This window comes from Haliaeetus albicilla, chromosome 10 (assembly GCF_947461875.1).
Source record: "Haliaeetus albicilla chromosome 10, bHalAlb1.1, whole genome shotgun sequence".
Lineage (NCBI taxonomy): Eukaryota > Metazoa > Chordata > Aves > Accipitriformes > Accipitridae > Haliaeetus > Haliaeetus albicilla.
In genome coordinates, this window is record NC_091492.1 from 40236998 (window position 1) to 40251175 (window position 14178).

Sequence of the window (14178 nt, forward strand, 5' to 3'; positions counted from 1 at the left end):
TTGAACTTTCTAGCTGCTTTGGTCTTTCTGCAATTATGGGCTTCTGCAGCAGCTCACAGATAAACAGAGACATTTTCTGTGACCTTTAAATAATTATAAGCTAAGCTTCTCTCTAAGCACTTGCCTCAGCGATCAGATTTTGAGGATCTTCCTCCCATGCTCCATCTGACAACGTAAACTAATGAGACTGACCTTGTTCAGACAAACATGCAAGTCAGTGAAATAGTGGCAGGCTCCATACAACAGGCATAATAAACAGGAATACTGCAGATGAAATGCTTGGCACTCTTTCAGAGAGCCTTGCAAATATTAACTCTTACAAGCCCCAAGAGCTGAGCAAAATCAGCCAGTGTTTGCTAGAGTGGGAAAGAAAGGCAGAGACCAGAACAAGCAGCAGAACCGCAAGCTGCTGATTCCTGTTATGATGCTCAGAGTGGACTGTCACCGTGCTGTTGGGACTGACTGCCCAGAACTATCTGTGGCTCCCAGAGTGGTGTGCAGAGAGTTGAGCCAGAAGATGGCAGTCCTGGCTGCGCGGGGCTGCGGAGCGGTGTGCCTTTTTGTGCAGAGATTGAGACTATCGTCAAGCAGCTCTGCTTTCCTTTCCCCCTGCTGCCACACTGTGACTATTAGTGGGGCCAGCACTGATGTCTTCCAGGACACGAGATGGGATTCTCTTCCTGTTTTTGCTAAAGCAGAGCAGACTTTTCAGCTGTCCTGCTGACTGAGGGAGGGGACTTTATTGAACTAATTGTCAGCATTAGAAAAAGTCTTGGACTTGCTGCAGGCAAACTGCATTTGTCCCACTATTGCAAATGTTTAGCTATTCATGCCTCTGCATGCTGTTTGCTGGACTCCTGTGTATGTGTTGGGGTCCAGCTGTGTGTGATACTATGTGTCCTCCCTGGGGAAGAGGATGGTGTTGGGGCTGAGCAAAACCAGGATTCTGGAAATCTGACTTCTCCTCTGGCCTTGCTGATGATATGTATAGTAATTCTGGCAGTATCCTTAACTCTCCCCCACACCCTGCTGCCTTAGCTTCCCACTTGTACAAGGAGGGGAGTCCCCCCAGTCTTGCAGGGAGAGTGGGTGCTTCTGTGCAGGTTCTGAAGTTGTAGCATCCTCAGCTGCCTGACATTGAGGGGGATGAGGAGCTCTGGATGCTAATAAGTACATAGCTGGTGTATCCTCTTCTCCTCATCTATTCAAAATCATTAGCACTGTAGAACAAACAGCAGTTTCTCCCAGCAGCGATGCATGTGTACCTTGGTGGATATGTTTCAGGATGGACGATCCTGTGCAAAGTGTATTGGCGGAATGCCAGCCATTCTGGAGAGATCACTTGTGAAAATGAATTGTGCTTCATTTTCTCAGTTGGAACCAGCCACACGTTCATCAGAATTCTGCTGCATGAAAGTTGTGTTGGTCCCCGCTTCTGCCTGCCATTGTGGGGAAGCTGGAGTGAGATTTAAAAAAAAAAAAAAAAGGGGGGGGGGGGAAAGGTGCTGCAGTGTTTCCCATCTCAGGGGAAGGAGCGTTCGTTCTCCTGGCTGGGCACATCTGGTAGCTCATCTGTATTATTTTCTTTGTAGAAATGAAACCAGCTGGGGGAAGGAGCATGGTTAATTCCCTTGCTTGTGGCTGTATCTCTCCATCTCTCAGCCTTTCCTTGGAAACTCTTCTTTGTGGAGAGAGCTTGGCTCTCTGAACAGCATGACAACGCTGAAAGGCAGCAGTTCACCCTGCTCACAGTAGAGCTAGGCTGTGCCACAGAGCAGAGGAGACTTGTGGAGCTGCCTGCACCCCCAGCTTGTTACACAATCTGTTCCCTTCTGCTTTGTCCTCCTGCAGGAATGTTTCACACCGTTCATCAATGGCAGCTTCTTTGAGCATGATGGGCAGCCCTACTGCGAGGTGCATTACCACGAGCGTCGTGGCTCGCTCTGCTCCGGTTGCCAGAAGCCTATCACAGGACGCTGCATCACTGCTATGGGCAAGAAATTTCACCCCGAACACTTTGTCTGTGCCTTCTGCCTCAAGCAGCTCAACAAAGGAACCTTCAAAGAACAGAACGACAAGCCCTACTGCCAGAACTGCTTTCTCAAGCTCTTCTGTTAGAGGCATCATAGATGGCCGCTAAGCATCTTTCTGCCACCCCCTTGGCAGTTCTGTCTCTCTGAACATTACTGTGATTTAGAAACGTTACCAGGCAGGGGAGGAGGGTGGGGGTGGGGTGGGGTGGGAGTGCTTTCTGCTGCTATGGAGAGGCAGTAGATCCAGAGATGAGATGGACCATTAAACTGGAAATGCCCTTGCTGTGTCTCAGTAGAGAGAGGCTGAGTCCCCTCATTACCGTGTGCGTGTCTGTGTGTGTGACTGACAGCTGAGCTTAGCTTGAGGGCTCCAACAGGGAGATTTTACCCAGCCCCCTCCTGGCAGAAGGAATCTTTGCCAGTACGTTTCAGCCTGTGTCAGCTCCCTGAGCGAATCGTGACAGTTGCAGACAGCACAGCCCTCTGCTTTGACACCTCTTTCTCAGGCTTTTGTCTGCATGTGTGCAGTCTGAGCAATAGCACAGCGAGGGCACCCTGTGATCTCCGTGCCACCCTGGCTTCACTCACTAGAGCCACGTGGCGTGTGTGACTTACTGAGATCAGAGCATCAGCACAGGCAGCCAAGACCCTGCAAGGGTCTCTCCAGTTCCATTACACTGTAAGGAGATGATACCACTTACTTTTTTTTCCTTTTTTTTTTTTTTTAAAGAGGAATCAAAATGTTACTGTGTGGGGCTTTTTTTCCCTGGTTTGTTATTCCCTGCCTTTTCTCAACACACTGGAGCAGGAGGTGGAGTAAACCCCGACCATCCCTCAGCACTGATGTGTGCTCTTGTGGGTGACATCCTATGCCAGGCACCTCCGTCAGCACCCAGGCCTGCTCAGGGCATCTGCTCCCCTTGCCTGCTGCTTCTGGGAGAGAGGAAGAGATGTTGTCCCTTCTTTAAAAGCAGGTGCAGAGAGGTTAGAGCACAGCCTTTTTCATCCATCCCTGTCATGAGCGAGTGTGATGTGTGTGTGTTTATCTGGCCTGAAACTCTCCCATCTATCAGGGCCTGAAACTGTCACAAGAGCAGGGAGAAGTGGAGGGGTTTAAGAAGCCAGGAAAAAAAAAATCCAAACTTTATATCCTTTCTTCTTCCTCTCTTTGCTAATGAGACCTGTCAGCCCCTTGGTATTTCCCTTTTCTGTGCTCTTGTTAAACATGTTCTACTGAGAGATGCTAGAGCAATAACCTTTTATATTGACTGTTACTGGTATAACGAGTCCCTTGGGTCAGGTGTGTGTGACGCACTTGGAGTTTTACTATCGAAGTGAATACTGTATCCTGTCTTTGATAAGAACTGTAGATTTCTACACTGATTTTGAATTCATACCTAATTTACTTTTAATCCTCTTATACAGAAATCGGTTTTGAAGTGATTTTAAGAAAGCAACTTTTATATCAAGCTGTGCTGTTCTAGGCAGTATGCCAGTTGTGCTGGTTTACTGAATCTGTAACCTCAATGCTTTGTTAAGCCTAACTAACATTCAATATTTTCTTTTTATTGTGGGTTGGGAGGGGCTGGAATCTATGGGGAAGGGAATGTGACTTGTTTGTTTTTTTGGTTTTTTTCCTAGCACAGGCAGGTGAACTGTGAATAGCTTTTTTTCTCTCCGCCCCCAATCCCCCCACAGGTCACCTAAAAGTGTGTTTTTTGGGTTTTATTGTAACCTGTAAACTGCTGTAATTGAATCACCTGCCATTCTCCCAAAGCCCAGCTTCCAGGATGTTACAGTGAGTCTTAATATGATTCTGCAGGGGGGAAGAGCTCAGACCTTGGCCCTCAGTTTCTCCTCTTCAGCCACCTGAAAACAGAGCAGGGCTAATTGGGGAAGGGGTTCCTTTTCTACTGTGGAAGAAAGGTCTTGTGACAAAGGAGAAGAAACTGGGAGAGACAGACTCTGTTCCTGACTAGCTGTGTAACTTTGGGCCAGTCACTAAACCTTACTGTGCCTCAGTTTCCCCATCTGTAAAATGGGGGCAGTTTAGCCTGGATTTGTGAGGTTATTGTGAGGCTTAGTTCACGTTTGCTAGAGCACTTCTAGGTCTCTGGCTGGAGGGTGCTATGGAAGGTGAAATACTAAGTTGAAATACCTGATGGTGTTCTGTGGTAACAGCCAAAGCAGCCCAGGGAGCGGTGTTTGGAATTACTCCTCCAGAGTGCTACAGCAATATCACCATCGACATCTGGTTGTGCTTTTCAGCTTGGCAGGTGCACTAGGGGTCCGGGGGCAACTGTGTCAGAAACCAGCCCGACCTTAGACTAGAATCTGCGGGTTACTGTCCTGCATAACCTTGCTGCGGTGCTTTTCTGACCTGCTTGGGTCGCTGAAACTGTTTTTCACTGGTTTCCCTGTACAAATGAACCTCAGTTTGTGGTTGTGAGACCGAAGATAGCTGTGCAAAGAAAGCACTAGAGCTAAAGCTGTGTCAGCTGGGCTGAACGCAGCTCTTGAAGAGCTTGTGAGGCAAGAAACCTTAATGCGTTTGTCTTTTCATCTTGAAATCAATTTGACTTAAAATGGACGTTTCTGAGCTGCGAGCGTTTGTCTTGCTGAAAATGTCAACTTCTTTCAGCCCTGCTAAAGAGGACGAAAAGCTGTTGTGGCGGGAGTACCGGAGAGGGAAGAGAAGATGCTTCTGGCACTACCACTTGTTGAGTGACACCTGCAGACTGTGTAATCATGTGCCTCAGTTTCCCTGTCCGGGGAGTCTTTAACCTACCTCACTCCTAGTTGAGGCTTGTGTAAGTGACGCTTCTGGCACACGTGGAAAACCCTGGGTGCAGGGTTCTGTGGAGGGGTGCTGGTGGTGCGCAGCACCAAAGGGGAGGCTCGTCTGTCATCGGTGCTTAACAGAGATCGTTAAACACTTAACCTCCCGAGTAAGATGTTGAGCGTGTCCTGGATTTATCTGTTTTCTGATGTGCTGGGGTGCTACGTGGATGCTACTCTGCCAAATAATGACTTCTGGTGGCTGTTGCCACTGTGGGTGTCCAAAATGCCTGTAATTTGATTTCAGATGCAGTTTTAGGGTAGCACAGCCACGGCGCTGAGTGAGTGGCCTGGGAGGGTGGCGTGTGGGGTGAGACGGGGTGTGAGGGCTGGGGACAGTGCTGGAGGAGGAGGGACCTGCGCCATGGGGTGTCCCCAGGGTGGGGAGAGGAGAGGAGACGGGTGGGGGGGCTGCGGTGGCTCCCGGGTGGGTTTTGTCTTTAAAGGCCTCAGCTCTGTGCGCAGCCCCCCCCGGACCTGGGGAGGGTCTTTCACACCACGTCCGGGCTGGGCTGGGGGATGCTCCGCTGGGTCGACAGTTAATTTTTGATATCTTTTCTCCCTTGTAAACTTCTAACTCTGCTTTTTTTTTTTTTTTTCATTTAAAATTCTTGCAGTTACGCTAATAAAATTTTTACCGTTATTCTCACGTGTGCGTTGCCCTTGTTTCTAGCCCTTAAGCTTGTGAGAAACCAGAATCAAAGCGGGTCACTCCTCTGGGGTTGGGGTGCTCCCGGGGACCCCCTTCCCCTGCACCCCTCTGTGCCCCTGCTGCTGTCGCGGTCCTCCGGCCGGTAGGGGGCGGCCCACCCCCAGGCGAGCGGCCTCGTGGGCCGCCCGCGCTTTCCGCCGCCGGTCCTTCTAAGCGACAGGCGCGGTGCTCAATGAGGACGGCGGCTCGCCCTGATTGACACGCGGCGGGCAGCCAATGGGTTGAGCCGAGGTAGCTGCGCGGCTCGCTGCCATTGGGCATGAGTCGCGGTATAAAAGGAGGTGGGCCCGCCCTCCGGCCTTTCTTTCCCGGAGCCCTCGTGGAGGTGGGTGCGCGGCGCGGCGGCTCCCGTGGGCCCGGGCCGGGCCTGGGCGGCCGGGCCGGGCTGGGAGCGAACCCGGAGCGAACCCGGGGTCCTGGGCCGCGGCCGGACTGTCGAGCGGGGAGCGCGGAGCTGCGGGGAGGAGGCTGGGGGAGGGAAGGGAAGGGTGCGGACCCGCACCCGGCTGAGCCGCGCTTCTCTCACGACAGGTCCCATCTCGTCTTTAAACCCACCGGGCGATCCTTGGAGCACCGCCGCGATGCCCAGGGAAGACAGGGCTACGTGGAAGTCCAACTACTTTATGAAAATCATCGTGAGTGTCGGCGCGGTTCCGGAGGGCTGAGGCTCGGCCTTCGTGGGGTGGTGCCGCCGCCCGGGCCTCGGGGGTGATCCCGGCCCACGGAGAGCGGTCCTGGCGCTGCGAGGGACAGCGGGAATCGGGCTGGCGTGTCTGCGGGGGCTGGGGGGTGCTTTCTGAAAAAGAGGCGGGGTGCCATAGGTTGTCTGTGTGAGGAAGGATTACGCGGTGATAGGAAAAGATGAAGATAGTCCGGATCGGACCGTTTTTAAGGTTCCTGTGAGAATTTGCTGTGGCAGTTACAGAGGTAATTTGTTTAGGGATCTAACCAGACAGCTGAGTGAAAGGTGCAGCGTTGTGGTGCACCCAACGTCAGTATGAGCTGAGCACTCTCAAAACTCCCGACAGATTTTTTACGTTTTAACATATTCTGGTTTTAACGCTGCTCTGTGCGCTGGTCCAGATTTCTTTGTGTCTTTCTTGCTATAGCAACTCCTGGATGATTACCCAAAATGTTTTATTGTGGGAGCAGACAATGTGGGATCCAAGCAGATGCAGCAAATCCGTATGTCCTTGCGTGGGAAGGCTGTTGTGCTGATGGGGAAGAATACAATGATGCGCAAAGCTATTCGTGGTCATCTGGAGAATAACCCTGCCTTAGAAAAGTGGGTAATGCTGTCTGAGTGTTTTCCTGGATCCTCCGTCTGGGAGGAGGAGACGTTGTCTGAGAAGTAGAACTGAAAGCTGTCATCTTTCCTTCAGGCTGCTGCCTCACATCCGTGGGAATGTGGGCTTTGTCTTCACCAAGGAGGATCTGACTGAGATCCGGGACATGCTGCTGGCTAACAAGGTAGGGCAGATCAGTCCTCACTGTGTCTCTGGGCTGGCAGATACAGAATTAAAAATAAAACTGAAACTGTGTGTGGGATACCTGATTATTTGGAGTCTTCAAGGGCTGGGAACTAGGCCCCTGCAGCCTAAGCGAAACTGTTCAAGTTCAACTTTTGTCTCACTTGTGTGTGCCTGGGTGATGTCCATCCTGGAGGAATGCTTCAAGAGGGATTTGATGCTATCCCATGAGATCTGAGAGGTGAGCATTCCTTCAGCTTCTCTTTTCCCCTCTCTCCAGGTGCCAGCCGCTGCCCGTGCCGGCGCTATTGCTCCTTGTGATGTGACTGTGCCAGCCCAGAACACTGGTCTTGGACCTGAGAAGACCTCCTTTTTCCAGGCCTTGGGCATCACCACGAAGATCTCCAGAGGGACCATTGAAATTCTGGTTAGTGAGCAGCATGCTGCTGTTGTCAAAGCTCTTCCTTGACTGGAGAGCCCTGATTGTGGCAGTTGACGGAGCTGTGAAGGTCAGAGCTCCCATTAGTGCTGAAATGCTGTATCAGTAGTCTGACTGCTGCATTTGGGGTATTTGAAGGAGGAGGCCTTGCTTGGCTCCAGTACGCAGTGCGGGAGGACTTAAGTTTTCCATCGGATCTCAGCTGTGTGGTTAAGCTCTGCTGGAGGAACTTGCAGGCAAGCTACCTGCAGGTAATGGAGGAAGGGCGCTGCCTTTCTCCTCGCTGAGATGCAGCTGCTTGTGTGGTCTAGGGCTTTCTCAACTCGTGGAGCTGAACTTGGAGCCTCTTTTTGTTGTGCTCATTTGTTCCTTCAGTTCCATCTCTTGCGATTGGAAATGTACATTTGTGTCCCATTGCATTGATGTGCCTGAATTTCTTTGCGAATGTTCACTCCTTTTCCCCTTATTTCCACAGAGCGATGTGCAGCTCATCAAGACCGGAGACAAAGTGGGTGCCAGCGAAGCCACCCTGCTGAACATGCTGAACATCTCCCCCTTCTCTTTCGGGTTGGTGATCCAGCAGGTCTTTGACAATGGCAGCATTTACAATCCCGAAGTGCTGGACATCACCGAGGAGACCTTACACAAGCGCTTCCTGGAGGTGAGTGCCACAACCCGTACCTGTTATGTTCCACTTCTTCTGCCTAACTGCTGTGGCAGCCAGCACTGCCCCAGGATGAAGTATCATCTCTGGTATTTTCTGCAGGCTCTTGCAGAGCTGGGAGCTCTCCCCAGTGCTCTGCAGAAACAGTCTGTCAGGAAATACCTTCTGTAGGCTTTTTCATCTGAAGCTATTTCAGAAAGCGTTTGAGGCCATTTAAATCCTTGTCTAATTTCACTGGAGCTGCATTACTTGTCTGCATTGCACGCTGTCCCTCGTTACGTCGGCAGTGTGGAAATGTGCCGTCATCTGTCGTGGTTTCTAGCCCAGGTTATTTCTCAGAGCACAGAAACCTGATTCTCTCTCTTCACAGGGTGTTCGTAACGTTGCCAGCGTCTGTCTGCAAATTGGGTACCCGACCATTGCTTCTGTGCCCCACTCCATCATTAACGGGTACAAGCGGGTCCTGGCTGTGGCAGTGGAGACCGACTACACCTTCCCGCTGGCTGAAAAGGTAATGGCTGGGTCTGATCTGCCGCTCAGAAGGGTGTTAAAAATGCAGCCAGGCATTTCTGTTTCACAGAAACACCTTGCGTGTCACCTAGTTTGAAAGAACTCAGACCTGCCTGTGTGCGGGGGACCTGTCCTGAAACGGGGTTCTTCCACATGTTGTGTGTGAGTGGCAGGAGAAAGGTGAACTACCTGGCGTTCCTTCCTCCCTGGGGCTATTGCACTTGAGTGTAGCTGAAATGTCTTTGATTCTTCATACATGGCAGCGATAAGTGCACCTGTTTGGCTTCTGGCAAGCTGCAAGCGTTGCCCTTAACGATTGCAAAGGTTCGACCCTTCAAAATGTTTGTTTCCTTTGAGTTTACCTTTTTTCCCCCCGCTTTTTGCAGGTGAAGGCCTTCCTGGCAGACCCCTCTGCTTTTGTGGCTGCCATCCCTGTGGTAGCTGAAGCGGCCGCACCTGCTGCCGCTGCCGCCGCCGCTCCAGCGAAGGAGGCGGTGAAGGAGGAATCGGAGGAGTCTGATGAGGACATGGGATTCGGGCTCTTTGACTAACAACAGCCGCCGTCTGTCTTATTTGTGTCAGAGTTGGTCCAGTGGGAGAAATAAAAAGCTATTTTACACCTTGACGTGTCCTCGCATCGATGGTGTAGTCTCCAGATCACTGCGAGAAGCGTAATGGAGGGGCTGCCGTAATGGAAGGGCTGCGGAGGGACGCTTGTTCCTGGCGGTGGGGTGGGGGTGTTGCCGGGTGCAGCCGGGGCTGAGCGGAGGCCTCTCCCGGCGGCTTGTCTGGGCCGTGGAGCTACCGCCTGCCCCTTCCCCGTTCCCCAGCGCTCAGGGCTCGGTTCTGCCGGTGCTCCAGGCCCAGGCCCAGGCCCAGGCCCAGGCCGCGGCGCCGTCGCCATGGAGACGGGCCCGCCCCGGCCGGCTCCGCGCGCGCGGCCCGCACCGGAAGCCGCTACCGTTTCCGGGGTCGCAGGCGGCGCCATGGCGGCCGACACGCAGGTGAGTGCAGGGCGGTCGCGGCCCGGTGATGGCGGCGGGGGGTTCCGCCGGGGGCCGCCTCCCGTTCCCGCTATCGCTGCGCTCCTTCGTCCCGTTTGCGGGGCCTGGCCCTGCGCCCGCGGCCGGACGGGGACGTGGCAGCCGTTCCCGGGGCGGGAAGGCCGCGGCGCCGGCGCTGCCCGCTGGAGCCGCCTGCAGGGAGGCCGCACCGGCGCCGTGCCCCGACCGGCGGGGCGAGGGAAGGGACGCCCCGCTGCCGGTCTCTTTCCAGCTCTGAGGCGGCCGGGGAGCCGGGGCTGAGCCGCCGCTCCGTGAGCGGCTGCCGCGGCCCGGAGAGAAGCGCGGGACGGCGGCTGCCGCGCTGGGGAGGATCCCGCCCGCTCCCGAAGTCAGTTCCCGAAGTCAGTTCCCGATAAACGACTGGCGCAAGCTGCGTCCTTGCCGGCTGAGTCTCGTCTGCGGCTGCCGGCCCAACGCCGGGCTCGGCGGGCCCGCGGCCTTCCCCCCCTGCTCCCAGCGACTCAGCGGGGGCTGCGGCCGCCGGGAGCCCCGTTTGGAAAGGGAGAGCCCGAGCCTTGTCCCCGCTCCGGGCGGCTGAGCGGAGCCTGCCGGGGTGGAAGCGCTCCCGAGTGCCTGGGGTCGCCTGTTACGCCCCGATGGGCTTTTTTTTTCTCCAGCTTGGTGCGTTAGGTTGGGATGTTCCCAAGGCGGATCCCAGCCTTCTCAGGATCAGGTCCTTACTAGTACAAATACCGCAGTCTGTTCTCTGCGTTCGTTTGCAGCAGCATTGCTTGCATCCTAGCCTTGGAACACGTGTACATGTGCATCCTAATAAAAAAAAAAAAAAAGCAAATGGGTGAAGCCTGTCCCAGCAGCTCTTCCCTGGAGACTGGGGAGTCATAGTTTGTGCCGTTTGTGCAAGTCACTAAGCTGTTTGGGAAGTCCTGTAGTGTTATACATAATTTATATTTTTAATTTCTAGACTGTTGGGATAATTTTAATGTGCTTTTCATGTCTGTACGTCTCCCTGCTTCTGATTAAGCAGCATGAGTAAGTGCAGCTTGGTTTGAGTTTGCATATGACAAAGTCATGTAATTGAAAGGTTTGAAAAGAAGATGAGCTCTTTAATGGCGACTTGTTCTGTCAGTTCTGATGGTAACAACGTTGGTCGACCTGTGCCTTAGCGTTCAGAGGTGCAGCCCTGCTTTCAGCCAGTTTTTAAGGAGAGCTCAGGGTGAGAGATGGTCACAGGGTCGGGTAAGTGTGGACGGCCTCTCTAAATGTCGGGTAGCTGCAGCATAGAATTACCCTTCCTGCATGTCAGCAAAAAAACTTCAGTGAAAGCAGCTCTTGAGAAGGATGGAGGTAGTTGCCATTTCTCAGTTGCCAAGTTTCCTGTGCTTCGAAGAAGACTTGTGGCAAAACTGTTAGAGCAGTGCCTGAAGACGGAAGGAACAGTTTTGATAAAGGCATGTTTATTTGCTGCCCTTCCTAAAGATGATGATGATTATTATTAACATATAAAGTTGCTCAGTTAAAGAAGTGAATTTTAAAAGCCTTTTCTGGAGAGCTGTGTTTTCATTTATGTAAATGCAGAAAACCCATGAACGTAGACCTGGCTGAGCCCTGTTCAGCCCAGAGAAAGTTTTTATCTTGCATATCTTGGAAGACTTGGAAGTTCATGGAAATGGTTTCAGCAGTTGAAGGAGCACGTTGCTGAGAACTTATACTGTCTGGAAAGACTAGAAAGAAGTTTATCTCACTGTCTTGATACCACTTGAAAACTGAAACAAACTATTTATAGGAGTTAAACTCAGTAAGCAGTTTCAGTCCCTTCCAGCTGGCAGATCCAGGCACTCAGTAGCACAGGCATGAAAAAAACATTCAGTTGTGTGATGTGATTTTTCATTTTGCTTGGGTAACCTTGAGCGCTACTGATAGCACATGGAAGGAGTTTGATAGTGAGGCGCAACCTTTTGTAATCTGGCGGGTCCAGTTTACAAAATCCCTGCAATGTGCCTGTTAATTTGGGAAAAGAGTGAATGTGAGCAGTTTATTCTTTTGCTAGGCCTGACTACAGAATTTCACAACTATTCAAGGCCAGGTTGGATGGGGCTTCGAGCAACCTGGTCTGGTGGAAGGTGTCCCTGCCCGTGGCAGGGGGATTGGAAGTAGATGATCTTTAAGGTCCCTTCCAACCCAAACCATCCTATGGTTCTATTCTATGACTGACAGCCTGAAACCACAGGTCATTTTTTCAGGACGGGCGATTACAGTCAGCCCTGGGTCATCTGCTGTTAGAAGTCCCCCTTCAGGGGTGCATGGGCTTTAGGAGATAACGTACACTGAAAAGCACCTTTGCGTTCTTGAAGTGCTTTTTTTTTTTTTTTTTGCTGTTAAAGGTCCTGTACTCTAGGCTCTTGATCTTACCTCTTGCTCTGTGTTACTTTTAGAGGGGTAAGCATATCTTACAGAGCATGAGTGCCGTGACAGGGACACAGGTTAACAAACAGAAAACAGTCATCCCTCAGCCTAAGGGGAGGGTTTGTGAGTTTCATCATGTATGATGTACAGTGACCCTTTCCCCAGCAGGTAAGACTGCAGATGCTCACATTTGGTCACTAAGAGATCGTGTAGCAGCAGATGACATGTTTTGCTTGCCCTGGTTTTGCATTCTGTGTGTTGATATCAAAGGCAGTCTGATGTTTTTTCCTCTGTGTGTGGTTTTAGATTTCTGATACACTGAAGCGGTTTGCAGTAAAAGTAACAACAGCCAGTGTGAAGGAGCGGAGAGAGATCCTCAGTGAGCTGGGAAAATGCATTTCTGGGAAAGGTAAAAGCTTTGGGGCACTGTTCTGGTTACCAGGGTGGAGAAGAATGTTAATATGTGTTGTTTCAAAGGCTGTGTGAAACTTGAGGCATAGTTTTTTGAGGGAGAGGGCTGGCAGCGTTTGGAGCCTGTGCTTTCTCACGGCATTAATTCTAAGCATGGGTTTTGTAGGTAGCACAGAACTCTGGTTACTAACGTGTGCTTTTTCCAGTTAGTAGTTGTAGCATCATGTATGTTGGTTTTTCGTTCGTGTGTCAGTTGCCGGTTTCTCTCCTGACTCTTAGCCTGTTTTTTTTAATGATTCATGGAGTATTTATATACACACACATATATATATATATGTAGAGAGATGGAGAGTGTAGAAGATTTCAGATAGTCTTAATAAAACAGTTAAAGCAAATTTTAAAAAATCTTTTTAATTTCTGCCGTTTTCTGAAGATGACTGTGGAATAGCATGTGTTCTAATTTTGCCATTATTTTAAAAATATGCATAAAAATTTGTAAAGAGAGAACTTTTACTATGATCTTTGCAAGCAATTTCATAGATGTGAGCAGTTCATAGATTTCAGTTGTGAAGTGAATCATGTTTGTGTTAAGGATTAAAAGCTCATTGATCTATGAAGAAATATTTTGAAATACGTTCTGTTACAGATCTTCCAGAGGGTGCAGTGAAAGGCCTTTGCAAACTCTTCTGCCTTACTCTGCATCGATACCGGTGAGTAAATTGATGTGGAAAGGCTGTGTTATTTAATCTATCAGTATTTATGTATTTATTAGTTAAACTGGTGTGGAGCAGCTGGAAATGTTAGCATGTAGTGTCACATAGGTGCATATGACACTGAAAGATGCTATCTAGTAATTGGGCTCTCAAGTTAGGTTTGACATTAAAGAGTTTTATAACACTTACCTTGTGTTTCACCTTTAATTTTGAAAAAACTTTCTTTCTGTGGTTCAGTTTGCAAGAAGGAATGCTTGTGAAGCAAGACTAAGATGTCCTTTAGGTGTCTTTTAGATACTTCTAGATTGGATTAAATAGTGGCCTGTTGTAGAGAAAGCTGTTCAGAACCTATGTTTTCTTCTGCAACCTGACAGAGAGCCTCGACATAACTTCTGTCAGTTGAGGAAAGGAATGGAGCTTTCTGCCAGAAACTTCTCTACTTGGAACAGCATGGATAAAATAATTATTAGCTTGACTGCTGAAATGAGAAAGCAGTGTCCTTTGTGTGACACAAGGGTAGTAATATGTGTAATGTTGGCAGGATTTAAAATGTTCATGGAGATAAATTTTTCATTCTAGCGATGCAGCATCCCGCAGAGCCCTGCAGCTGGCGCTTCAGCAGCTCGCAGAATCCCAGCCAGATGCAACAGCAAAAAACCTTCTGCAGTCGCTTCAGTCCTCAGGGATCGGCAGCAAGGCTGGAGTTCCCAGGTGCTGGATGAGTTGCTTTGTGTAGAAGCAGTTCCGAGTTGCTGGTAGTTGCTCTTGTGTTCAAAATGATTCTTCTGCTGCTGCTTGCCAGAGGCGCTGAAAACATTTAGAGACAAAGCTGTTAATGACCATTTAAATGTTCCTCTCTTACGTCTCTCATGTCTTCTGGGAAAGCAGAAGGACTATTGTGGTATTACTGCTGGTGGATTGGGTCTGAGTTACGATTTTGCCTTTGTTAACCTTCAGGTCT

General features: G+C 50.6%; 3 protein-coding genes across 6 annotated transcripts in view; all 3 read left to right on the forward strand.

Annotated features, from left to right (window-relative positions):
* PXN (paxillin) overlaps positions 1 to 5514 on the forward strand; it is a 51490-nt gene extending 45976 nt beyond the window's left edge. For all 3 annotated transcript variants that reach the window (XM_069795263.1, XM_069795266.1, XM_069795264.1), the window contains one exon: positions 1852 to 5514. In XM_069795263.1, the coding sequence (XP_069651364.1) occupies positions 1852 to 2118 (267 nt within the window). In that variant the 3' untranslated portion in view covers positions 2119 to 5514. The remainder of the gene's footprint in view (positions 1 to 1851) is intronic.
* Positions 5515 to 5787: 273 nt separating this feature from the next.
* On the forward strand, positions 5788 to 9290 carry RPLP0 (ribosomal protein lateral stalk subunit P0). Its single transcript, XM_069795269.1, has 8 exons — positions 5788 to 5908; positions 6115 to 6218; positions 6693 to 6868; positions 6966 to 7053; positions 7333 to 7479; positions 7967 to 8152; positions 8526 to 8666; positions 9052 to 9290. Exons 2-8 carry the CDS (start codon positions 6165 to 6167, stop codon positions 9214 to 9216), a joined length of 957 nt encoding a protein of 318 aa, XP_069651370.1. The 5' UTR covers positions 5788 to 5908; positions 6115 to 6164; the 3' UTR covers positions 9217 to 9290.
* Positions 9291 to 9615: 325 nt separating this feature from the next.
* GCN1 (GCN1 activator of EIF2AK4) overlaps positions 9616 to 14178 on the forward strand; it is a 44589-nt gene continuing 40026 nt past the window's right edge. For both annotated transcript variants that reach the window (XM_069795270.1, XM_069795271.1), the window contains exons 1-4: positions 9616 to 9669; positions 12400 to 12502; positions 13151 to 13214; positions 13797 to 13928. In XM_069795270.1, the coding sequence (XP_069651371.1) occupies positions 9652 to 9669; positions 12400 to 12502; positions 13151 to 13214; positions 13797 to 13928 (317 nt within the window). In that variant the 5' untranslated portion in view covers positions 9616 to 9651. The remainder of the gene's footprint in view (positions 9670 to 12399; positions 12503 to 13150; positions 13215 to 13796; positions 13929 to 14178) is intronic.

Coding starts and splice junctions, on each gene's coding strand:
- RPLP0 (XM_069795269.1), top strand. CDS start 6,165: ATGCCCAGGGAAGACAGGGCTACGTGGAAGTCCAACTACTTTATGAAA. Junction 7,480..7,966: donor GAGGGACCATTGAAATTCTG/GTTAGTGAGCAG, acceptor TTATTTCCACAG/AGCGATGTGCAGCTCATCAA. Junction 8,667..9,051: donor CCTTCCCGCTGGCTGAAAAG/GTAATGGCTGGG, acceptor CGCTTTTTGCAG/GTGAAGGCCTTCCTGGCAGA.